General features: G+C 39.9%; 2 protein-coding genes across 3 annotated transcripts in view; both read left to right on the forward strand.

Moving 5' to 3' along the window:
- Positions 1–13,317, forward strand: part of LOC114545371 (E3 ubiquitin-protein ligase TRIM47-like) — a 50,054-nt gene extending 36,737 nt beyond the window's left edge. The window contains exons 5-8 of the mRNA XM_028563643.1: positions 12,049–12,200; positions 12,308–12,334; positions 12,444–12,508; positions 12,888–13,317. Of these exons, the coding sequence (XP_028419444.1) occupies positions 12,049–12,200; positions 12,308–12,334; positions 12,444–12,465 (201 nt within the window). The 3' untranslated portion in view covers positions 12,466–12,508; positions 12,888–13,317. The remainder of the gene's footprint in view (positions 1–12,048; positions 12,201–12,307; positions 12,335–12,443; positions 12,509–12,887) is intronic.
- LOC114545507 (tripartite motif-containing protein 29-like) lies at positions 3,420–9,857 on the forward strand. Of its 2 annotated transcripts, XM_028563823.1 has the most exons (3): positions 3,420–3,919; positions 8,911–9,069; positions 9,184–9,857. In XM_028563823.1, the coding sequence occupies exons 2-3, from the start codon at positions 8,984–8,986 to the stop codon at positions 9,647–9,649; spliced, it is 552 nt and encodes a 183-aa protein (XP_028419624.1). In that variant the 5' UTR covers positions 3,420–3,919; positions 8,911–8,983; the 3' UTR covers positions 9,650–9,857. The 2 variants fall into 2 exon arrangements, with proteins under 2 accessions (XP_028419624.1, XP_028419623.1); XM_028563822.1 differs by lacking the exon at positions 3,420–3,919 and having other exon boundaries at positions 8,775–9,069.
- Positions 13,318–20,577: the final 7,260 nt, after the last annotated feature.

Below are 20,577 nucleotides of genomic sequence, written 5' to 3' on the forward strand. Positions count from 1 at the left end.
TTCTTCCATTGAAGAAAATATTGTTTGGACAGTGCTTTGAGAAATACCAGAGGTTTGCAAGTGTGCAACAATTGAAACGCACATTCTTTCAATTGCATTCTGTGTGATAACAGGAGGAACCTGTAACATGGGTGCAGCAGAGGTTTTTGGCTGATCACTGTAAATTCAAACTCAAAATGTTTTTGTGTGGCCACTTCCTGGTTAGTATTGACTGGTTCATCATTATGAACAGTGTTCAAGTGCTTTCTGAAGCCATTTTATGTACAAAAAGCTGAAGGACATCCTTGCTCTCCACATTTCAAACAAAGGTTTTAGCTGGATATAATCCATGCTGAAATTTTAAATGTTGACAAAGGACTGAACAATTTTTGTGGTGCATTTTACAAACAAAACATGTGAACATACTCAGACAGATTTTCTATTAGTGCTCCAACCTTTCTGAACTGGTTTCCCTTTTAATGGTCTTGCAGTAGTCATGCTCTCAGTTCCTTGATTCGTGGGGTTTCCTTTGCATTTCCAACATCGATGTTGTACACTGTCGTTTGGATGAAAGTGTACAATGCAGAAAGCGCTTCATCATAGGAGAGACTGAAGACGTAGTGAGCTTTGAATAGTACATCAAAAGCAGCCACTGATGTCTGAGCCTTGCATGGGATGGCTTTCTGGTCCACAACAATGCAGAACCTTTGGATTTTCTAATTTCATAACTCTTATGGATATTTCTTGACTGTGGGAACCCTGGTGATAGGACAAAAATCTAAATTAGGTCTTGAATGCCATAGTTGTTGTGTTGGACTGTCTTGAGTCTCCAGGCAAGATAGCCAGAATTGGCCTCAGGATCATAGAAGTGTTCCTGGTAACGCATGCACACACATTATTAACATAAAGTAGGGATGCACAATACTTCAACTTAGGTTACGGACATAGCATCACCATTGTATCGAGCACTTTGTTGAGTATTAGGGCATAATTGAAGCATAATTTCATCAGCTTGTCTTATTGACAAAAAATTTCATTTTAAAGCTATTATTAGCTGATATTAAGGTTGTGCTAATAATATTGTGCATTCCTAACATAAGGCAGAAATATAGTCTAATACAAACACTACAACATATGTTCGGACTACAAAGACACATTCAAATTTACATATCCATGTTTTGAGTAAGGATCTTGGAGATATGAAAAAAGGGTCACAATTCCAAGTGCAAAACTGTACCACACACTTCTTGGTGGAATCCTCCTTTTAAAACAAAATATTTATTACATTTGTGTACAGTTGGATTTTATTTTTTTCATTCCATTAAATGATTTCTTACCCATAAGATTCTTTAATTTCTGCGACCAAAATGACCATTTGTTTGCGTGTTGCATCTGACAGCTTTTTAGTTTTGTCATACTCTCTGAAGATTTCTTCACCCTTTGGATTTGTGCTTAGAACACTTAGAACCTTCTGAAAAGACAACATTTATTTTTAAAACTATCAGCTTCATGATTTAAAATTAATTTTGTATCGACAGCCATTTTATATATAATTCCCCCAAGAGCAAGCAGTGCGACAGTGGCGAGGAAAAACTCCCCATTAGGAAGAAACCTCGGACAGACCCAGGCTCTTGGTAGGCGGTGTCTGACGGTGCTGGTTGGGGATGTAATGAACAGTGGCAATAATAGTCACATTAATAATGGAACAGTGACTTCAAACTGTAGTCAAAGTAGTTCATGTCATATCAGGGCGCAGCAGGGCGTTACAGGATGTAGCGTGGCACAGCAGAGCATGGATGGACGTAGCAGGAAGTAGCAGGGTTCAGCAGGACGCAGCATGACATTGCAGGGCACCGCAAAGCTCAGCAGGGAGTGCAGCAGGACCACGGCGACAGCTACAACCAGGATCTTGACGCCAACATACTCCAAGGAAATATGCTGGGTAGAAAAAACATAAGGACTCCAGGGAGGAAACTCCTCAGAGTTAGGTTAGTAGCAAGCATTTCTGGGACGGGATGCACACAAATGGAAAGAGAGAGGAGAGAGCAGCTCAGTGTGTCAAAGGAAGGAAGGAAGTCCCCCAGCAGTCTAGAACTATAACAGCGTAACTAAGAGAGACCGGCAGTTTATGGAGAGGAGCCTTGTTGGGCTAGAACGCTCTGCCGGGTCGGGCTGTACTGGCTTGCCTCCCTCTACTTTTGTTATATTATTAATCTGACGACTATGAAGAGAAGCAGGTGGCCGGGCTAGGCGGACGCTGCAACTCCTCACTCCCTAACTATAAGCTTTTAGCAGATTGGGAGCTGGTTCCACAGGACAGGAGCCTGGTAGCTGAAGGTTCTGGCTCCCATTCTACTTTTAGAGACTCTAGGTACCACAAGTAACTCTGCATTCTGGGAGTGCAGTGCTCTAGTGGGACAATAAGATACTAGGAGCTCTTCTAGATATGATGGTGCTTGACCATTTAGAGCTTTGTAGGTCAGGAGAAGGATTTTAAATTCAATCCTGGATTTCACAGGAAGCCAATGCAGAGAAGCTAATACAGGAGATGTAACGTTCTTATTCATCTATTTGAATAAAACATCAAGAATCCATCTTGTGTTAGCTTCAGTAGTTTTTAATGAATGGCCCCGCCCCCCTTGGAAGTTCACTCTCTGATCCCTCATACAGTCAATCCAGCACCTGCTGACGTTAGAGCTCCCCCTATTGGTAGCTATCAATATCCTTGTTGATGCCAGGCCAGTAAACTGCCTCTCTCGCTCTCCTCTTACATTTCTCCACACCTAGATGTCCCTCGTGGATACGCTGAAGCATATCCTGGCGCATGGATTGTGGGATGACAATCCTGTTTTGTCTCAGCACCAGTACATTAGCCATACACAAGTCTGCATGCACCAGGTAGAACCCCGGGCATACTCCTCTTGACCAGACATTTTTTTTACTGCAACATGACATCGGACGTTGGGAGCGAAGCAGTCACCATGTTTATGTGTGTTTCAGCATCCTCAGTTGTTGGGCTGACCAACATGTCACTGCTAGGTGCTGGTGATAAAGCATCTGCCAGCACAATGTATTTTCCCGGTGTGTAAATCAGCTCAAAGTCATAGCGCTGCAACACCATCATCATGCGCTGAATTCTGGGTGACATGTCATTGAGGTTCTTTTTTCTGATCGATATGAGTGGTTTGTGGTCAGTCTCTACCGTAAAGTTTGGCAATCCATACACATAACTGTTAAACTTTCCACAACAAAACACCAGACCCAAAGTCTCTTTTTCTATCTGAGCATAGCATTGCTCTGTCTCTGTCATTGATCTAGACGCATATGCCACAGGTTGCCATTTGTCTACGTTCCTTTGGAGCAGCACAGCTCCCAAGCCATCTTTTGAGGCGTCAGTGGAGATTTTTATCGATTTTGACAGGTCAAAGAATGTGAGGACTTGCTCCGTAGTTACAGTGTCCTTTAATTGTTTCCACTCTCTCATGTCGTGCAGTCCACTCAAACACTGTGTTGTGTTGTAGCAATTCCCTGAGACTGCTGTCTTGGAGGTAAGGTTAGGAATGAATTTTCCCAGAAAGTTGATCATTCCCATGGCTCTCAAGACACCTTTCTTGTCAGTGGGGGCTGGCATGTCCAATATGGCTTGCACTTTTGACTGATCAGGTTCCACCCCTTCACTCATGACCTTGTCCCCCAAGAAGGTCATCTCTGAAACGCCAAAAAGGCACTTGTCTCTATTCAGTTTTAGTCCATTCTTTTCTACAGTCTTTCATCGTGTTGCTGTTTTGTATTTCCCCAGACAACCAGGTCATCTATATAGACTCTGGTGCCTTCCAGACCCTCTATTATGGATTCCATAGCTCTGTGGAAGATCTCTGGTGCTGATTTAATGCCAAACGGAAGCCTCAAGAAACATTAACGCCCGAATGGTGTGTTAAAGGTAGGTTACTTGCTGCTTTCTGTGATTCCTTTAATGCCAACTAAGTGTTCCAATCTCTGTAACAGGATTGTATGGTCAATAGTGTCAAATGCAGCACTAAGGCCTAGTAAAACAAGTATGGAGACAAGTCCTTAGTCTGCAGCAGTTAGAAGGTCGTTAGTAATTTTCACCAGTGCCGTCTCTGTGCTATGATTCTTTCTAAATCCTGATTGAAAGTCCTCAAATAAACTATTGCTATATACAAAATCACATAACTGATTAGAAACTACCTTCTCAAGGATCTTGGAGAGAAAGGGAAGGTTAGATATAGGTATATAGTTTGCTAAGACCTCGGGATCGAGGGTGGGTTTTTTCAGAAGAGGTTTTATCACAGCTACTTTAAATGACTGCGGTACATAACCTGTTAATAAAGACATATTGATCATATCTAGTAATGAAGTGTTAACCACAGGTAGCGCTTCTTTGAGTAGCCTCGTTGGGATGGGGTCTAAGAGACAGGTAGATGGCTTAGCTATCTTTAACATTAATTGTTGAAGGTCTATAGGATAAAAGCAGTCTAAGTATATGTCAGATCTCGTCGTTCCTTCTAGCAGTCCTGTGTTTAAAGGTGAACCAAGTTGAGGGCAAAAGGTGATGGATTTTATCTCTAATTGTTATAATTTTATTATTAAAGAAGCTCATGAAGTCATCACTACTCAGAGATTTAGGAATAGATGGCTGACTAGAGCTGTGACTCTCTGTAAGCCTGGCTACAGTGCTGAAAAGCAACCTTGGGTTGTTCTTATTGTCTTCTATTAATGATGAGTAATAGTCTGATCTGGCATTTCTGAGGGCCTTCCTATAGGTTTTGAGACTGCCTTGCCAATCCAAACGAGATTCTTCCAGTTTGGTGGAACGCCATTTACTTTCAAGCTTTCGCGAGATTTGTTTTAATTTATGAGTTTAGGAGTTATACCAAGGTGCTAGTTTCCTTTTCTTCATCATCTTCTTTTTGAGGGGAGCAACAGAGTCTAAAGTCGTCCGTAGGCAGGTCGTAGCACCGTCTACAAATGTATCAATTTGAGAGGGACTGAGGTTAACATAAAGGTCTTCTGTTATATTAAAGCATGACATAGAGTTAAATGCTGTTGGAATATCTTCCTTAAATTTAGCTATAGCACTGTCAGATAGGCATCTAGTGTAGAAGCTTTTATCTAATGTAGTATAGTCAGGTAAGAAGAATTCAAACGTAATTAAAGAATGGTCTCATAATACCGGATTTTGAAGATTAAGAACAAGACTTTCAAACGAGTTATAATTTAATTTAGGTTTAGGAGTAATTAACAGGCTTGCATCAAAGATGGCTGCAACTCCCCCTCCTCGGCCTAAGCCTCTAGGAATTTGAGTATTAATATGACTGGGAGGAGTGGCTTCATTTAGACTAACATAGTCTTCATGGCCCAGCCAGGTTTCAGTAAGACAAAATAAATCAATGTTATTATCTGATATCAACTCGTTTACCAATAATGCTTTAGAAGACAGAGATCTAATATTGAATAGTCAACATCTAATTTTCCTATTTTGTTCTATCGTTGCAGTCGTTTTAATTCCAATTAGGTTGTTAAGTATAGCGCATCTTTTGTTTACCTTTGAATTAACCAATCTGAGTCGGGGAACAGACACCGTGCTTATTAGACTATGAGTGGGTGACTGCTCCAACGGAAGCACAGAGGGGCGCATAGTACTGCACCCCTGATTACTAATATCAAACTTGGGTTGTCATGGTTTATGTCCGATAAACTCGGCCAGATTTTTTGATATGAGAGCGGCACCGTCCCAGGTGGGATGAATGCCGTCTCTCTCCATCAGACCAGGCTTTCCCCAGAACGCCCCACATCGTTAGCTGGGCACCACCCCGACAACCAGCGGTGGAAGGCTGACGTACGGCTGTACATTTCATCATTGGTCAGGTTTGGCAGGGGTCCAGAGAAAACTACTGAGTCCGACATTGTCTTTGCGTATGCACAAAGTGACTCAACATTCAATTTAGTGATCTCCGATTTACGACCATTACCCCCTACGTGAAGGATGATCTTACTGTATTTACAGTTCTTTTTAGCCAGCAGCTCTAGATGGGATTCTATATCGCCCGCTATATCTAGCCCCGGGGACACATATGACCGTAGGTACTGTAGCCTATCGCAGTACAGAGCTCCCAATAACCAGAATTGGTTATAACACAATGTTAACTTTACTCACCAACAGTAAAACGATGCTAACTAGCATGCTAGCGTTAGCCATTTAAGCATCATATCAGACCGACCACTGTGCAAACGTTACTATCATCCTCACCAATGTAGCTTTGTGGACTTTTGACTACTAATAACCAAGTGAAAGATAAATCATTCATGGTAATGATGTTACCTGTCGAGAAGAAATGTGGCTACGTCTGCATCGTTCTTCAGATCTTTAAAATCCCGGAGCTCACGCCACCTCTGAAAAGCCACTTCACCACCGGAGTTTTGGGAAACCTTTCTGCATCTCGTGCGCGGGGAAGGGAGAACGCTATATATGAGTGTACGTGCCTGAGCAGTGATTGACAGGCAGATAGACACCCCCCTGTGGCCCTGATTGGAGAAAATCAACCGGGAGCGGTGGAATTTTGCCAATCGCAGTGCAGGCTGTAGGTGGTGCCAGAGGAGCTGGATTTTTTTTACATTACATACATCATGTAGTTCTACTGGAACATAGGGTCAGTTTCAGCAAATGTGACAGAAAGTTAGTTTTATAAGACTTACCTACTGCATCTTTAACAACCTTAATGAGAAGCTCAGTGAGGTATGCACCTGAGTCTTTGAAGGTAGGCAAATGGCTGGTGGCACTTGTAATGTCAGTGTCTGTCCAGGGTCAGTCCGGTCCATATTTTTCAATCATCTCACCAACTATGGGTCCAGATGCTTCACATGGCTTTGAGGTTTCGTTCCTCATAGTTACAGAAGCTTTATTCTAGTATACTTTTTATTTTTCGATGTGATCGTCACCACAAAGCTAAGTTATTTTTCGGCAAACCTTGTCAAAACCCAGAACAGCCCGCAGACCGTCTCTTAATAGTCAAGAACGTGCTAATAGTTTCATAGACTATTTTTATTTTGTTCGTAATTTAATAGTCCCGCCGATTATTTCTGTTCAATTGTAATTGGTTAGGCTTTCTGCCTATTAAAGTTAGTTATAGGCCAGCCCAACGTCTGTCTCTTCTGTCAATCTATTGTCATGCCAGCATCAGGGAAATAATCAGAAATATGTCTGTTTCTCCAAAATGTCACTGGAATAATCATGAATTCAATTCTATTATTTGTTTTTAACTAGGAAACCCCCAAAAAAAAAAAAAAAAAAAAAATCTAAAGAAACAAAAAGGAATCTAATTACTCAATTTCCAAATGTCAGTATTTGTCTCATTCATCCTCTTCAAATAATGACTGTGATTTTGCAAATTATTCATTACTTAATTTGTTTAGGAATTTTTGTTTGTAATGTTTGTTCAAAACCTTGAATTCACAATCCAATTGCAATTAATCAATTTTGATCTTACCCGTGCTGCTTGAAATTTCTTCCTGTTAGTTTAGATCGGAGTGGAAACAGTCAAGAGTCCTCCGCGATCCTAATCCTCTTTTCTATCTGAAATACCTTTTTAAGGTTAGAGGTATGAGGCAGGCGATTTTTGATCCCTGGATAGCCAGTCATCAGCGACCCACAGAGTTCTTTTCTCTGTTATCTCATCCAATCCTGTTCGTGACGCCAGATTGTGGTGGAAGTTTTTCTCATTAGCAGCAGGAGTGCGTTTCAAAAACACAAGATGAGATGAATTAAAGACTATTTGAGAATTAAACCAAAGTTTGTGGTCTTTGATTTGAGTATTTATTTTACATTTGCAAATGCAGGAATATAGTTTCACAAGTACCACAGCACATCTGAAAAAGTCTTCTATCTGAACTAAAGTTCAGCACATCTTTATACCAGAAACTCAGTTAAAGGCCACCCCTCTGCAAGATATCTTTAGAAGCCTGAAACTTAAAAAAACACCATAAAAAGTCAAATGTATACAACCTTCCCTTCTGCTCCTGTTGAAACTGTTTATATCAGAAGACAGAAAGAGACACAGTTCACATGTTATGGCCTTTTTCAACTTATCTGCTAAAAGTAAAACAGCATGAGGGACTGAGGTCCTTTAACAAAAAATAACTTCAGCTAGACTTAAGGTTTACAATTTCAGCTCTTTCACTTGGAGTGAAAGAGTCTTGACAAAATTTAAGAATATAAGAGAATCTTGTAGAATATTAAACAATCATGTTAAAATAAAATGTTGCCATTACACTCCTTTGCTGGGACACTAATTACCATTTTACGAATTTAAAACCTTTTTTTAATCTACATTTTGTAAAGTTTGCTGTAGACACAACAATCTGACTATCTGATTGTATGAATTGTGTTTTATTTAACTCTTTTACTCAAAAATATATTCATATATGGTGTCTTGTATCTCATGGAGGCTTGGTGTACTTATTAATATAATTTATATAAAATAATGAAATAATGAACATGAGGTTATTTCAGTTCAGTTCAAACTACTACTATCCTAGGTCTACATGAACAGTCTATATTGATTTCAATGAATGCAGCACATTACAACACAAACTTGCATAAAAAATGTCCAAAGCTATAAATAACAGGGTTGTGATGGATATATGAAGTATAAAACACTTGGAAGTATTTTGTCATGTGTGGTTAGTTTTTCTAACGTCTGTGTTTGCAGGCTACATGGAATAATTATGCACAATTATGAACAATTTTAGAGTATGGTGCATTCCTTGGAAAACTTTCAAAATATCTTTTCTAATTATTTAGTGACCAAAAAATGTGAGGCTTGTTTAGAATCTTCCTGTGCACAAAATGAAACTGTGTGCAAGTGTTCTTTTTCTTCAGTAACAAACATGGCGCTTGATGTGCCGTTTAAGGAGCAGTTCAATTGTTGCATCTGTCTGGACATCTACACCGAGCCTGCCTCCATCCCTTGCCTGGACTTCATCGATGGCCTCTGGGACACTAAGACCAAGGCTGAGTGTCCGCTGTGCAAAGAGACATTCAGAAAGCGTCCACAACTCAGGATCAACCAAGTATATGAACAAATCATTGAATTATATAAAAGCTTGGTTTCTTTAGAGGCTTACAAAAACATAAAAAGCTAAATATTTGAATTGAGATTTAACATGTTTAATTTGAATCAAAAGGTTTCAGGAGGAGAATGTTGACAGTGTGGGAAGCAGGAAAACTTCCCCAATCCCGCTTTTTGAGCCTGAAGAGATTCCCTGTGACATCTGCCATGGAGACAAATCTCCATCAGTCAAGTCTCCATCAGTCAAGTCTCCATCAGTCAAGTCTCCATCAGTCAAGTCTCCATCAGTCAAGTCTCCATCAGTCAAGTCGTGCCTCGTGTGCCAGGCGTCTTATTGTGAACTTCACCTCACACCACACCTGAGGGATCCAGCGCTGCACAGACACCAACTTACTGATCCGGCCACCTTCGCCACCAGTCACCTCTGCAGAAAGCACCACAAGCCGCTGACAATGTTCTGCAAGAAGGACCAGAAGCCTGTTTGTGGTCAATGCACAGAGAGGGAACACAAACACCACAAGACCGTCCCCATGGAGGAGGAGAACAAGAGGATCAATGTGAGGAAACATGTATTTCATTAACTTCCTTTAAACTTAGCCTTAAAAAAGCCCACTTTCCTTTTTTTGTACGAATATAGAAACCTGTTTCTGTATTTTGTCAAGTGGGAAAAATAACTCAGTCAATATATTTCTGACAGACACTGAGAGCCATATTATAACGATCTAAAACGCAAGTATCAAACGTGAAACGCAAGTAGCTTGTGGGCGGATCTCGGGCACTGTTGCTATTATACCGGTGGGATAAATGACTCTTGCGCCCTTGGTTTGAGCGTAACGTGCAATAAACCAATCAGAGCGTCATCTCGCAGGCAATGATTTTGCCTGCCGTTTTTGTACTTTTGTCTGATTGTTCTTTGAGCAATAAATTGAACTTACCTGTTCCTCTTGAGTCCTGAGTTGTGCATTTGAGTCTGCCATTGTACCCTGACAGAAATAATGATGCAACAATTCCTGTGGTCTGTAGCTGAGAGCCAAACATTCAATTCCTGTACAAGGACAATGGGACAAGGATAGAATTATGTACTATGTAATTATGTAATATGTACTAAGTTACTTAACTTATTCTGGGACATGAACTCCATTGCCTGGCTTGAAAGTCCTCTGTTTTGGGACCCACCCAAAATCCACCACCCCAACCAACCTCCTTACGCAGATTTTTTTTTTTTGGATGTTGTTTTCATATTCTAGTAGAAATGCTTGCTAAAGACCAGAGGGTAATTAACCCTCGCAAAAATAATTAGCAATATTTTGTATTGTTATAGCCTTGATATTTTTACATTTAACCTTATTATCATATAGCTTGCTCTTACTCAGAGAGGGTGTATCTCTCACAAAAACAGTTTTGCAATATTCTTTTTTTAAATTCATTTATAAAAAGGGATTTTTTTTGTGTTTCACAACTTGTTTAAAATTTTCATTTTCATGTTGTGTGATTTTATTAATCAAAAGAGTGGAATTGTAACGGAAATTTTATAATCATGCTTATTTGTAACAAGAAAACATATGAACGCTGATGTATTGAAAAGGTTATCAAGTGCAATGGGGTTTCTTTGTAATAATGCGACAGCACCTGCTAAATAGACATTACATATACTGTGGTTTGACCTAAGGGTCATAGAGACGGCAAAGGTTCAGACTATAGAAGCTGGATGGCGACGAGACATAAATCGCCCCTTGACAAGTGCTTTCAGACGTTTCCTGCTCTTCATAAATTTTACCCTTTAGGTGTTCCTGTTTTCTAGGTATCAGAGACTGTTCAAGTGTTCTTTGTTGTCTGTGTATAAAGGAGACAGACGTTCTGCATGTACTTTGAGAGCTCTTTCACTGCACCCTAAATAATGTGGCGAAACCAGCTGTCTGCTCGTGAGCAATTATATTCATGACTCTTTCACACTGCACTCTGTTTTGTGAAAGTTGTTTTTCTGCTTGAAACTAATAAAACAAACAAAGACAGTTTGGTTCTTCTCATCTTTATTATTGAAGACATCTTTATCCACTCTGCTGTCCAGAAACTTCCATCACAGGACCTCACTGTTAAAATACTCTGAATAGGAGAATAGAGAAGAGGCCGTGTTGTTGCCAGTGACTGGCAGTAGGGGGGGTTGATACTGTTTCCAAGGCCTTGAGAAAACTTGATGATAGTAACTATTTTCAACCGCAAGGGAGAGCTAGAGGGGTTTGTAGGGAAGGAGAGGAAAGGTAGAGACCAGAAGTGACCGGGGGAGTGTGAGCACACCCGGTATACAGAAAAACATTAGGCAATATGAAAGATAGTGTGAGCTGTGAGGTTTCAGTGAGGCGGAAGAAATTAGTTGTGGTTTCTTTTGTGAAAAAGGAGAGATAATTTTCTCCTCTGCAGAAAGCACCACAAGCCCATGACATTGTTCTGCAAGAAGGACCAGAAGCCTGTTTGTGTTCAAGGCACAGAGAGGGAACACAAACACCACAAGACCGTCCCCATGGAGGAGGAGAACAAGAGGGTCAAGGTGAGGAAACGTTTATTTTATTAACTTCCTTTAAACTTAGCCTTAAAAAAGCCCACTTTCCTTCTTTTGTACGAATATAGAAACCTTTTTCTGTATTTTGTTAAGTGGGAAAAATAACTCAGTCAACATATTTCCCTTTAAGAATTTGAAACTTTTCCCTCAGCTGCTTTTTTTTTCAGCATTATATACAAAATTGTATTTTTTTTTAACCTTTTGCAGATTCGTTTGAGGGAGACAATATCCAGCATTCAACTGATGATCCACGCCAGACTGAGGAAAGTGAAGGAAATAAAAAATTCAGTGTCTCTAAGCAAAGTAAGTTATTGATTGTTCTTCTCGTACAGGTTAGATACCTCCACTGCATTTATACTGATCTGAAAAAGCATTTTAAGAACTGTACTCATGAGAAACCTGTGCATCCTTCCCCATCTTTAGAGTTTCCCGTCTCTAAGGCGACTCCCTCAAACTAGAGAGTGGTCTGAGGTCGCAGTCCACTCAGATAACTGCATGGGGGTGGTGATGAGAGCTGTCTCCAAGCTTGGAGACATCTGCCAGGAAATTGCCAACAAACAGAAGTTCTGCAGAAGGTCGGTACAACTTTTGGCAGAAAATTATTATCTACGTCCCAAAATTACTAAAGATTGTTGTGAAAATCAGTGCATAAAAATCACCTTTTACTTCTACCTTTTTGCAGAAGCAGACAAGATGGATCAATATGCAGGTATGTTCACAATCACACATCCACTGCTTATTTCTATAAACTAGTTTAACCTTGGTTAGTTTAACCTTTTTATTACCTGACTCACTGTTTTTCTTCTTTATTTCTGCAGTCAATGTCACTCTGGATCCTGAGACTGCTTCAGGCTGGCTGGTCCTGTCTCCAGACAGAAAGAAGGTATTGTCTGACTTTTGATCATTAAATTAAATGTGTAAAGAGCACAGTCCTTCTAGGAAACTAGTAGTTCTTCAGAGTAGATTGGATTTTTCACATTTAGAGTCTGTAAAGACAATGAATTTTTCAGAAACTGCTTTTGCACAAAAAACATCCCCCGCTGTGGTACATTTTACTGTAATAGAGGAGGAAATTATGAGACATATTGTCACATGAAAATTGGAAAGGGTTGGGATGTGAGAATCCAATTCAAAGGGGATTAAGATCAAACTAAAATGCTCTGAATGGGAAAATGATAAGGTTATTAATTCCTGCTATTGACGCAAATGTTTAGTAAGAGGAAGATGGTGATGATGATAATAATGAATATATTAATTAACAGGTGAGCGTCAGCAGCAAGAAGAACAATTCTCCACTCCCACACAGTCCTCAGCGCTTTGACTCTCTCAGACGCGTCTGTGTTTTGGGGAAACAAAGCTTTGCATCTGGAAGACGTTACTGGGTTGTTGAGGTGAGAAGCTCAGAAACAAGAAAACACACTTTAAGCTAGCTGTGTATTTATACAAATCAATTTTTCCGATAAGACCAGCAGGATACAGGAAATTACATTTTTTGTCTAAAAAAGAAATGTGACTCTGTACTTGCCTTTGGTCGTTGTAGTGTGTGCACAAATTGGTAGTTTTTCACCTTTAACATAAATAGGAGTCAAGCAATTTAAATCAGTTTCAACAGGCACATATTTACTCTGTTTGTATTTCAAGCTCTTCTTTACTGTATTTTTCAGTTGAGACATTACCAACATGACATTATTTGAAACGATACTGTATCTGTTTTTACAAATAAACTCTTTATTTCTTCCTCCTTGTGTCAAGAAAGAAAAATGTTAAATCCATATTTGACCTTGTAGCATTAAACCACTCCATTTTTCCTCCTGCTTGTTGTGAGAGACACCAGGCCACAGTTTTTAGCAAAAATGATCTTATGTTAACATCAGCTAACAGAAATTCTGCAAGTAGGTAAATAGTGCAACAGTGATTCTGAGATGCTTTCACCCATGACAGTTTGAGAACAGTGGCGCCCTTTTGTTCTACACCTGCATTGTCTTGGTGACAAACAAGGCAAGAAACATTCTGTCCTTATCAAAGTCGTCTGACTGCTTGACGTGAATACAAAGAGAAATATTTTTGGCAGGTGTGTGTACAGTATGTTTGTGTTGGCAAATAAAAGTAGTTACATTTCAAGGAAGTCTGTGGTGTGTGTGCAAAAATGCTTCAAAAAAAACATTATATAACCTGTTACATAACAACATGATGATTGTCAAATTACACATATAGGCATGAACCTTGAGGTTACATAATTGCCAGTGGTGAAAAGTAACTAAGTACATTTAATCAAGTATAATTGTGTCACTCTGCTTGGTTCTCCCTGCTGGTGCTCTGTTTTCAGTGTCTGGCTGCAGAGTTAAATCAGCAGAATGAGACACACCTGGGTCTGGTGTGTCCTGCATACAAGCCAGAGCATCAGCCAGTCCTTTTGAATTATTTCCTCTCCCCACACACTGTGGCTTTTGTTTTCTGTGTTTTGACAACGCCGCACTCATGGAGCACATTTTTTCTCATCCACTCCCTGCACTACTGACTTTACAGATTTGTTTGGATTATTTTGTTGGAAATAAATTACTTATTAGTTCATAAAGTCCATAAAATGAAAAAAAACAAATTTAAATGAAAATGAAGTAAAAATTATTATTTTGTTGGAAATAAACTATAATGTACAGAAAAATTCTAAAAATCACACAAGACACTAGATATATTAAAACCTTTAATTCCAGCAAGTTCTACATGTAGTAAATTTCAACACAGTCGAACTAAAGAGAATCACAGCACTTAAACTACAGATAAAGGAATCATGCATGTCTGAATCTATTCTGGACATTGTGTTTCAGGTTGGGGATAAAACAGACTGGGATCTTGGCGTGGCCAGGGAGTCCATCAACAGGAAGGGGGTCATCAGGGTGCGTCCCGACAACGGTTACTGGGCGATCTGCCGGAGGAAAGGTAGCAGTCTCAGTGCCTGTGCCGGTCCCTCCGTCGCCCTCCACCTCCAGGAAACCCCCAAGAAGGTGGGCGTGTTCCTGGACTACGAGGAAGGGTCGGTGTCCTTCTACGACGCAGAAGCAAAGACCCACATTTACACTTACAGCGGGTGTGACTTCACTGAGCTGCAACAGGCCAACTTCCATGAGTAAAAGTTTGTATGTTATTATTCAAAATAAGCTTTACAAAATGATATCGCACTTGTACATAAATGTAAATAAAATGTGTTAAATGTTGTTGAATGCACTGCAAAATGTCAAATGTCATAGCCTAAATGAGCAATGGATAACTTAAAATTGTGACACTCAAAATAAAAGTGAGATTGTGTCATTTTGCTAATTGCTTTTTTATTCTCTCCTGTTTAATTGCAAGTGTTTAAGTTTAACAAATTCAATTCTGCCTAAGAATTTGTACATATTTTGATTTATATGTTTGATTTATTTCTAATTGATTTTGCAATTTGTCTAAGTTGAACCACAAAATGAATTGATGTTTCAACTGCAAAGTCTTTGTCTTATTCAACCTTTATTTCCTCAGTTTGCATGTTATTTTCAACTACTTATTACACTCTCAGTTGGTGCAGCTCAATGTTTTTTTGGCCTACTTCATCACAATTTTGCCACTTCGGCTTTTGTAGTCCGATCACAATATTTTACCAAACAAATATATAAATACTGTTTGTATTGAACACAAAAAGATACCGCCCCACTTTGCATTTCGTCACCTTCCTAAAATAATTGCCTAAGTCATCTTTTCAGGTTTTTCAGAAAACACAAAAAATAAAACGGCCTAAGTCACATGCTTGACATAGGCAATTATACTAGGTGTAGAATCTCATTACCTGTTCAACTGAGGATGTAGGAAATTTTACCAGAGGTGGCCATCACCATGAGGAGATGATTTCGGCAACAAAATCATTTTTGTTAAAAAATTACTTAGGCAATTATTTTAGGAAGGTGACGATTTGTGGAACATGACGAACAGACCTAGGGCCCTATCTTGCACTCAGCGCAATTGCCTTTTTACACTGACGCATGTATCATTCCTATTTTGCACCCGACGCACAGCGGACTTTTCCCTCCACAGACGCACGTCAGCGAAAAGAGGAGGCGTGTTCCGGCGCAAACGTTCCCTGGTGCTATTTTGCAGTTTCAGAAAACAATTCCGCCACTGACCAAGAAAAACCTGGTCTAAAGTCAGTGGCGCTAGTCTAAAGTCAGTGGCACGTTATTCAGATGCTATTTTAGGGTCGCATGCTTGGCCATAATGTAGCGTGTGCACAACGCGCATACACCTTGCTTCCCTCATCTACACGGACGCAGCAATTCCCATTTTTGCAAACCATGCATAATTACAAGAAAAATATTACTGAAAATGCGCTTCAGGTGGAAGACTTAAGGAGATGTGATGTTGAACTACGGTGGGATTGGACACTTGGCGGTCCGGGAGTGGCAATGCGCGATGTGCTGCTGATGGAGGGGGTGGACGGAGATGGAGTGGGGGGAGGAGGAAGGGGCACAACAGGTGCAGGTGGTGTGTTTGGAGACCCACACTCCATGGCTGCAGCAATCCTCTACAGACATGAGGAGATGCGCCCAAGAGGCCACAGCAATATCGCTACCTACCTTATTTTCACGTTACACCCAAACCACACCGCCCACAAAGCTACTTGCGTTTTGCATTTCATACTTGCTTTTCAGATCGTTAAAATAGGGCCCTTATTGTACATTGTTTCTTTGGGAGCCACCCATCTGCCCCAACCTCCTCCCTATCCCAGTAAGTACTAAGGCGTAATGTAACAACTGTATTAATTTCAACCTAAACCACAATCTCTTTCTAAACTTAACTAATGCTACGGTTACACGTAGCCGGCTATTTTCATAAACGGACATTTCCGCCTTTCCGTTTTCAAAAATAACATTATGCACAGCTGTCAGTTTTCAGAAAAGTGTTCGTTTACACGTACCCGTGTATATATGCCATTAATGCCATCAAGAGCATGCCAGACGTGTTAGGTGGCAGTGTAACGAGAAGCTCAAGCCCACGTTAGCCAGAGCCACGTTAGTCAGAATCCCGAAAATAGCAACAACAGCAACGAATCACTTCCTCTCTCTTCTCTTCCTCACTTCTTCGGCTGCCTAAACCTCCGTTTGTCTCAGTTTACATGCAAATGTGCAAACAAATTTTTCCAAGATCTGCACTCTGGCCGGAGTTTGTAGAAAGAATCGTGTTCAGAGGCGAATTCTCAGTTTGAAAACAAAGGGCACAAACGAAGGGAAATGTCTCAGTTTTTCAAAATAACCATGTACGTGTAAACGGGGTAAAAGTAGTTTTGGTGCCCAAACCTAATGTCACACAGCAGAGTTTTTGTGTTTGGTTATAGTTTTGTGCAAGTATGTTTGGTTTGCTGTGCTTATTTATTCCTGATTTGTCATCTGTTTTGCTTGTTTTTCCTCGCCTGCACCTGTTTCGCGTCCACCTTTAACAAGCACATCATTAGATCCTGTGGACATCATTAGATCCTGTGGACAATCTCATAATCCTAATTCCAAGTCGAACAAATAATTAGAAAAACACTGCAAATCCACAAACCCATGCAGATAATAACTGTTAAAACATTCCACAAAACCATGCAAATAATAACTGTTAAAACGTGCAACACATCTACTAATAAACCTAGCCCAGTCTCATGGCAGTTCGTGAAATGGTCACGTTATTGAATCTATTGATTCGTGTACTGAACAAGTTAATGACTTTATTTTCGTGTGGTGAGCACGAATTTTAAAGTAATGTATTTTTGTTGTTAAAATGTCGGTGTTATTTTCCTAACTACAACCTTTCCCCGTTATTCTTTTCCTAACCACAACCGTCCTGTTGTTGTGGCCGGCGTGTGGTGTTTCATGTCCCCATTGTTGCGTGCCACGGAGACCTTGGATCGTGTTCCTGCGCCCGGGGATCACGTCTCGCGTTTGGCAGTCCGTCCCGTTGTCGTCGCCAGCGTGTGGCGTTTCATTTCCCCATTGTTACGTCCCCCAGAGCAGCCCAGTTTGTGAAATGGTCACGTTTGAAAATCGTGACCTGTACACAAAATAAACGAGAAAATCATGACCTGTACACGAATCAATAAATCAAAATAACGTGACCATTTCACGAACTGGCGTGAGACCGGGTTGTAAAACCAAATTAAAAACACACACTGATAAAACTCACACTGGGCAATTATCCAAAACATGCAACTTTGGGAACAAAATGAAAAGCTGCCTAAAGTCACATTCTGACATTAACGTGTTTAAAACGACGACCATTACATTCTCTGATTTAGATATGAGGACGGAAAGCACTCCCGTGAGTCGTATTTCCTGCCACCTTTAGAACGGAGGAATAAACGACCTACAACATCGTATGGTTAGGAGGACTTGTTGTTCCGGGGAGATCTCCAGTCTAATAGCCTCAACATGTTTATCAGATGTAGGTCAGCACACGACACACGAACATTCAATCTGTGCCTCCTTGACATGTTTAAATCATATCTTTCAAAACATTTCTAAAAAGGAATGTTATATTGGTGCTAACAATGAAGAATATCTTTGTAGTTCTTTTGTCAGAGCTTTATGGGTTGAGTTAAAGTACTAGAGTTAACAGTAAGGCTTTTGCATTTTACATTAAATCTCATGCAAGAGTGTTTAAATTATCAGGTCACAGTAGAAAAAAAATTACCGGTTTGGGTTGGGGCTAGGGTAAGTAATGCCTCAATTGCTCATCAACAACAAACAGGTTACATCCATGCTGTGTGAAACCAAATAGCTGAACGTGGGACAAGTAGTTGAAAATAACATGCATACTCAACACCATTTCCTTAATAAAGTAAGAAAAGGACTTGTGAGAAACCTAGCAGTTGAAACCAATATGTGGTGCAACTTAAACAAATTGCAAATGTCAATGCCGAAGTGTCCATGAGCTGAACACTAAACCTTTAACCCTGGATGGCAGCCTCTGCAAGTGTTTGAATGTGTGTTTAAGATTTATTTATTTTGATTAGGACAATGCACATTAATCAACATTTCTGTAATTGCGTCAGTGTTATTTTTCAACTGTAGTCCTAGTTGCATGCACGTCTTTATGAAGAAACCGGAGCTCAGGCCAACAAGCTACAGGTGTGATGGATGCAATCAGGCCAACAGGCGGCAGGTGTTTGGGATGCAATCAGGCTAGCAAGCTACACTCTGGGAAATTGATTCACATGGATTTGGAAGAGAGACAGTCAGTATGTTTACATGCACACCAATATTCCACTATTATTCCAAATATGACAATATTCCGAATATGCTACAGGTCATGTAAACAACATATTCCGGTTGGATATTCCGAATAAGGCCTTTTTCTGAATATAGCATTTTCCGATTAAGACGTGGGTTATACCGATATTATTCGTGTTTTAGAGGCATTGTTTGGACATGTATACAGCGCATTCAGAATATGTGTCTCAGTCAGGGTTTTTACAGCAGGCTTTTGGTCAGCTCTGTGCGTTGGTATGGTTTCTGTACACAAACCAACCAGCAGACAGTTTGCAATGCTGGACCAATAAGAAGGAGAAACACAGCTACTTTTAAATATTATCAAAGACTTGGATATCAACAGGTTTTTGGATCGCTACACCAACCTTTTCAAGAAGCTGGTTGAAGGAATGAAAGAGGGAAGCTGTGTTCACACGGTCCAACAAGTCCGCCACCGCTGGTAAACTTTGAAAAGAATCCTGTTTTGCACAGCTACATGTAAACAGGAGTATTAGTGGAATACTCACTTTTATTAGCCATGTAAACAGCTTAGTCGTAATATTGTTTTTTTTTCGGAATTAGGGCAAAAACCGGAATATTATGTGTTTGTAGACGTAGTTAGTGACTACGTTTACATGCAGCCAATAACCTGTTCAAAACCAGAATATTAGCAATAACCCAGTCGCGCACGGCCATGTAAACACCGGCAAAAACCCGAATATGCTCATATTCCGGTTTTTAAAAACCCGAATATGCTACCTGGGTTACCACTTTTCTAACCGAAATTTTGGTCATGTAAACGCGTATCGACAGCTTGTAAACGTAGTCAGTGAAAGCTGCAAACTGGAGATGCTACCATGGAGATATACTGAAAGAGAGACAGAAAAGACTGCCCTTCTTGTTTTACAACAATACAAACTTTTGTAAATACATCTTTTGAAACCTGACGTACAAGACAGAGCGCGGACTTGGCCAGGACAGGCCCGTCTTCAGACGTGAACAAAACAACTACGTAGGTCAGACAGAAAACAAACCCCTCTCAAAGTAGTTCTCTCCAGGCTAGTTGGTCTCATCCTCACGTTGAACGCAACACATAGGGAAAAGAAGACAGGGATATTTGTTACCGGCTAGGTTAGCTTTTAGTTGTGGTTTTCTTTGTTGTACCTTTGTGCGGTCTTCCCCGTCAACCTCGAAAAACGTTTTTGATGCCTTTTTTTCACAGTTTTTTGCTTTTTCCAATGCTTTAAGTTGTAAAATTGTTCTTCTTTACATTTTCATCTCTTATTTCTATGTCCCATATTTTCTGATATAAAACAAAAATTTAAAACAGGTCTATTTGATCATAAGTCAACATTAACAAGCTAGGTTAGCTTTAGCTAACAAATGGAAGGTTACATTCAGGATATGAGCGTGTGTGTTCTTTGGCTTTAGCAGTTAATGTAAGCTGATTCCCAACAAAAGCGCTTTGAGGTGTAAGTAAACTAAAGATGCACTGGGTTGTAAAAGGCAATAAATAATTAAACACATGCTAATTTTAAACACCAGTCTACAGGAGGCTTTTTAAAAACAAAAACAAAAAATGAAAAAAAACTAACAAAACTGTAATAATACTAACAATGCTAATAAAAGTTAATGACACAATCTCACAGTTTTTATCTTCAATACATAACTTTTATTTTCAGTTTCACAATTTTAAGTTATC

The sequence above is a fragment of the Perca flavescens genome, chromosome 19 (genome assembly GCF_004354835.1).
Source record: "Perca flavescens isolate YP-PL-M2 chromosome 19, PFLA_1.0, whole genome shotgun sequence".
NCBI lineage: Eukaryota > Metazoa > Chordata > Actinopteri > Perciformes > Percidae > Perca > Perca flavescens.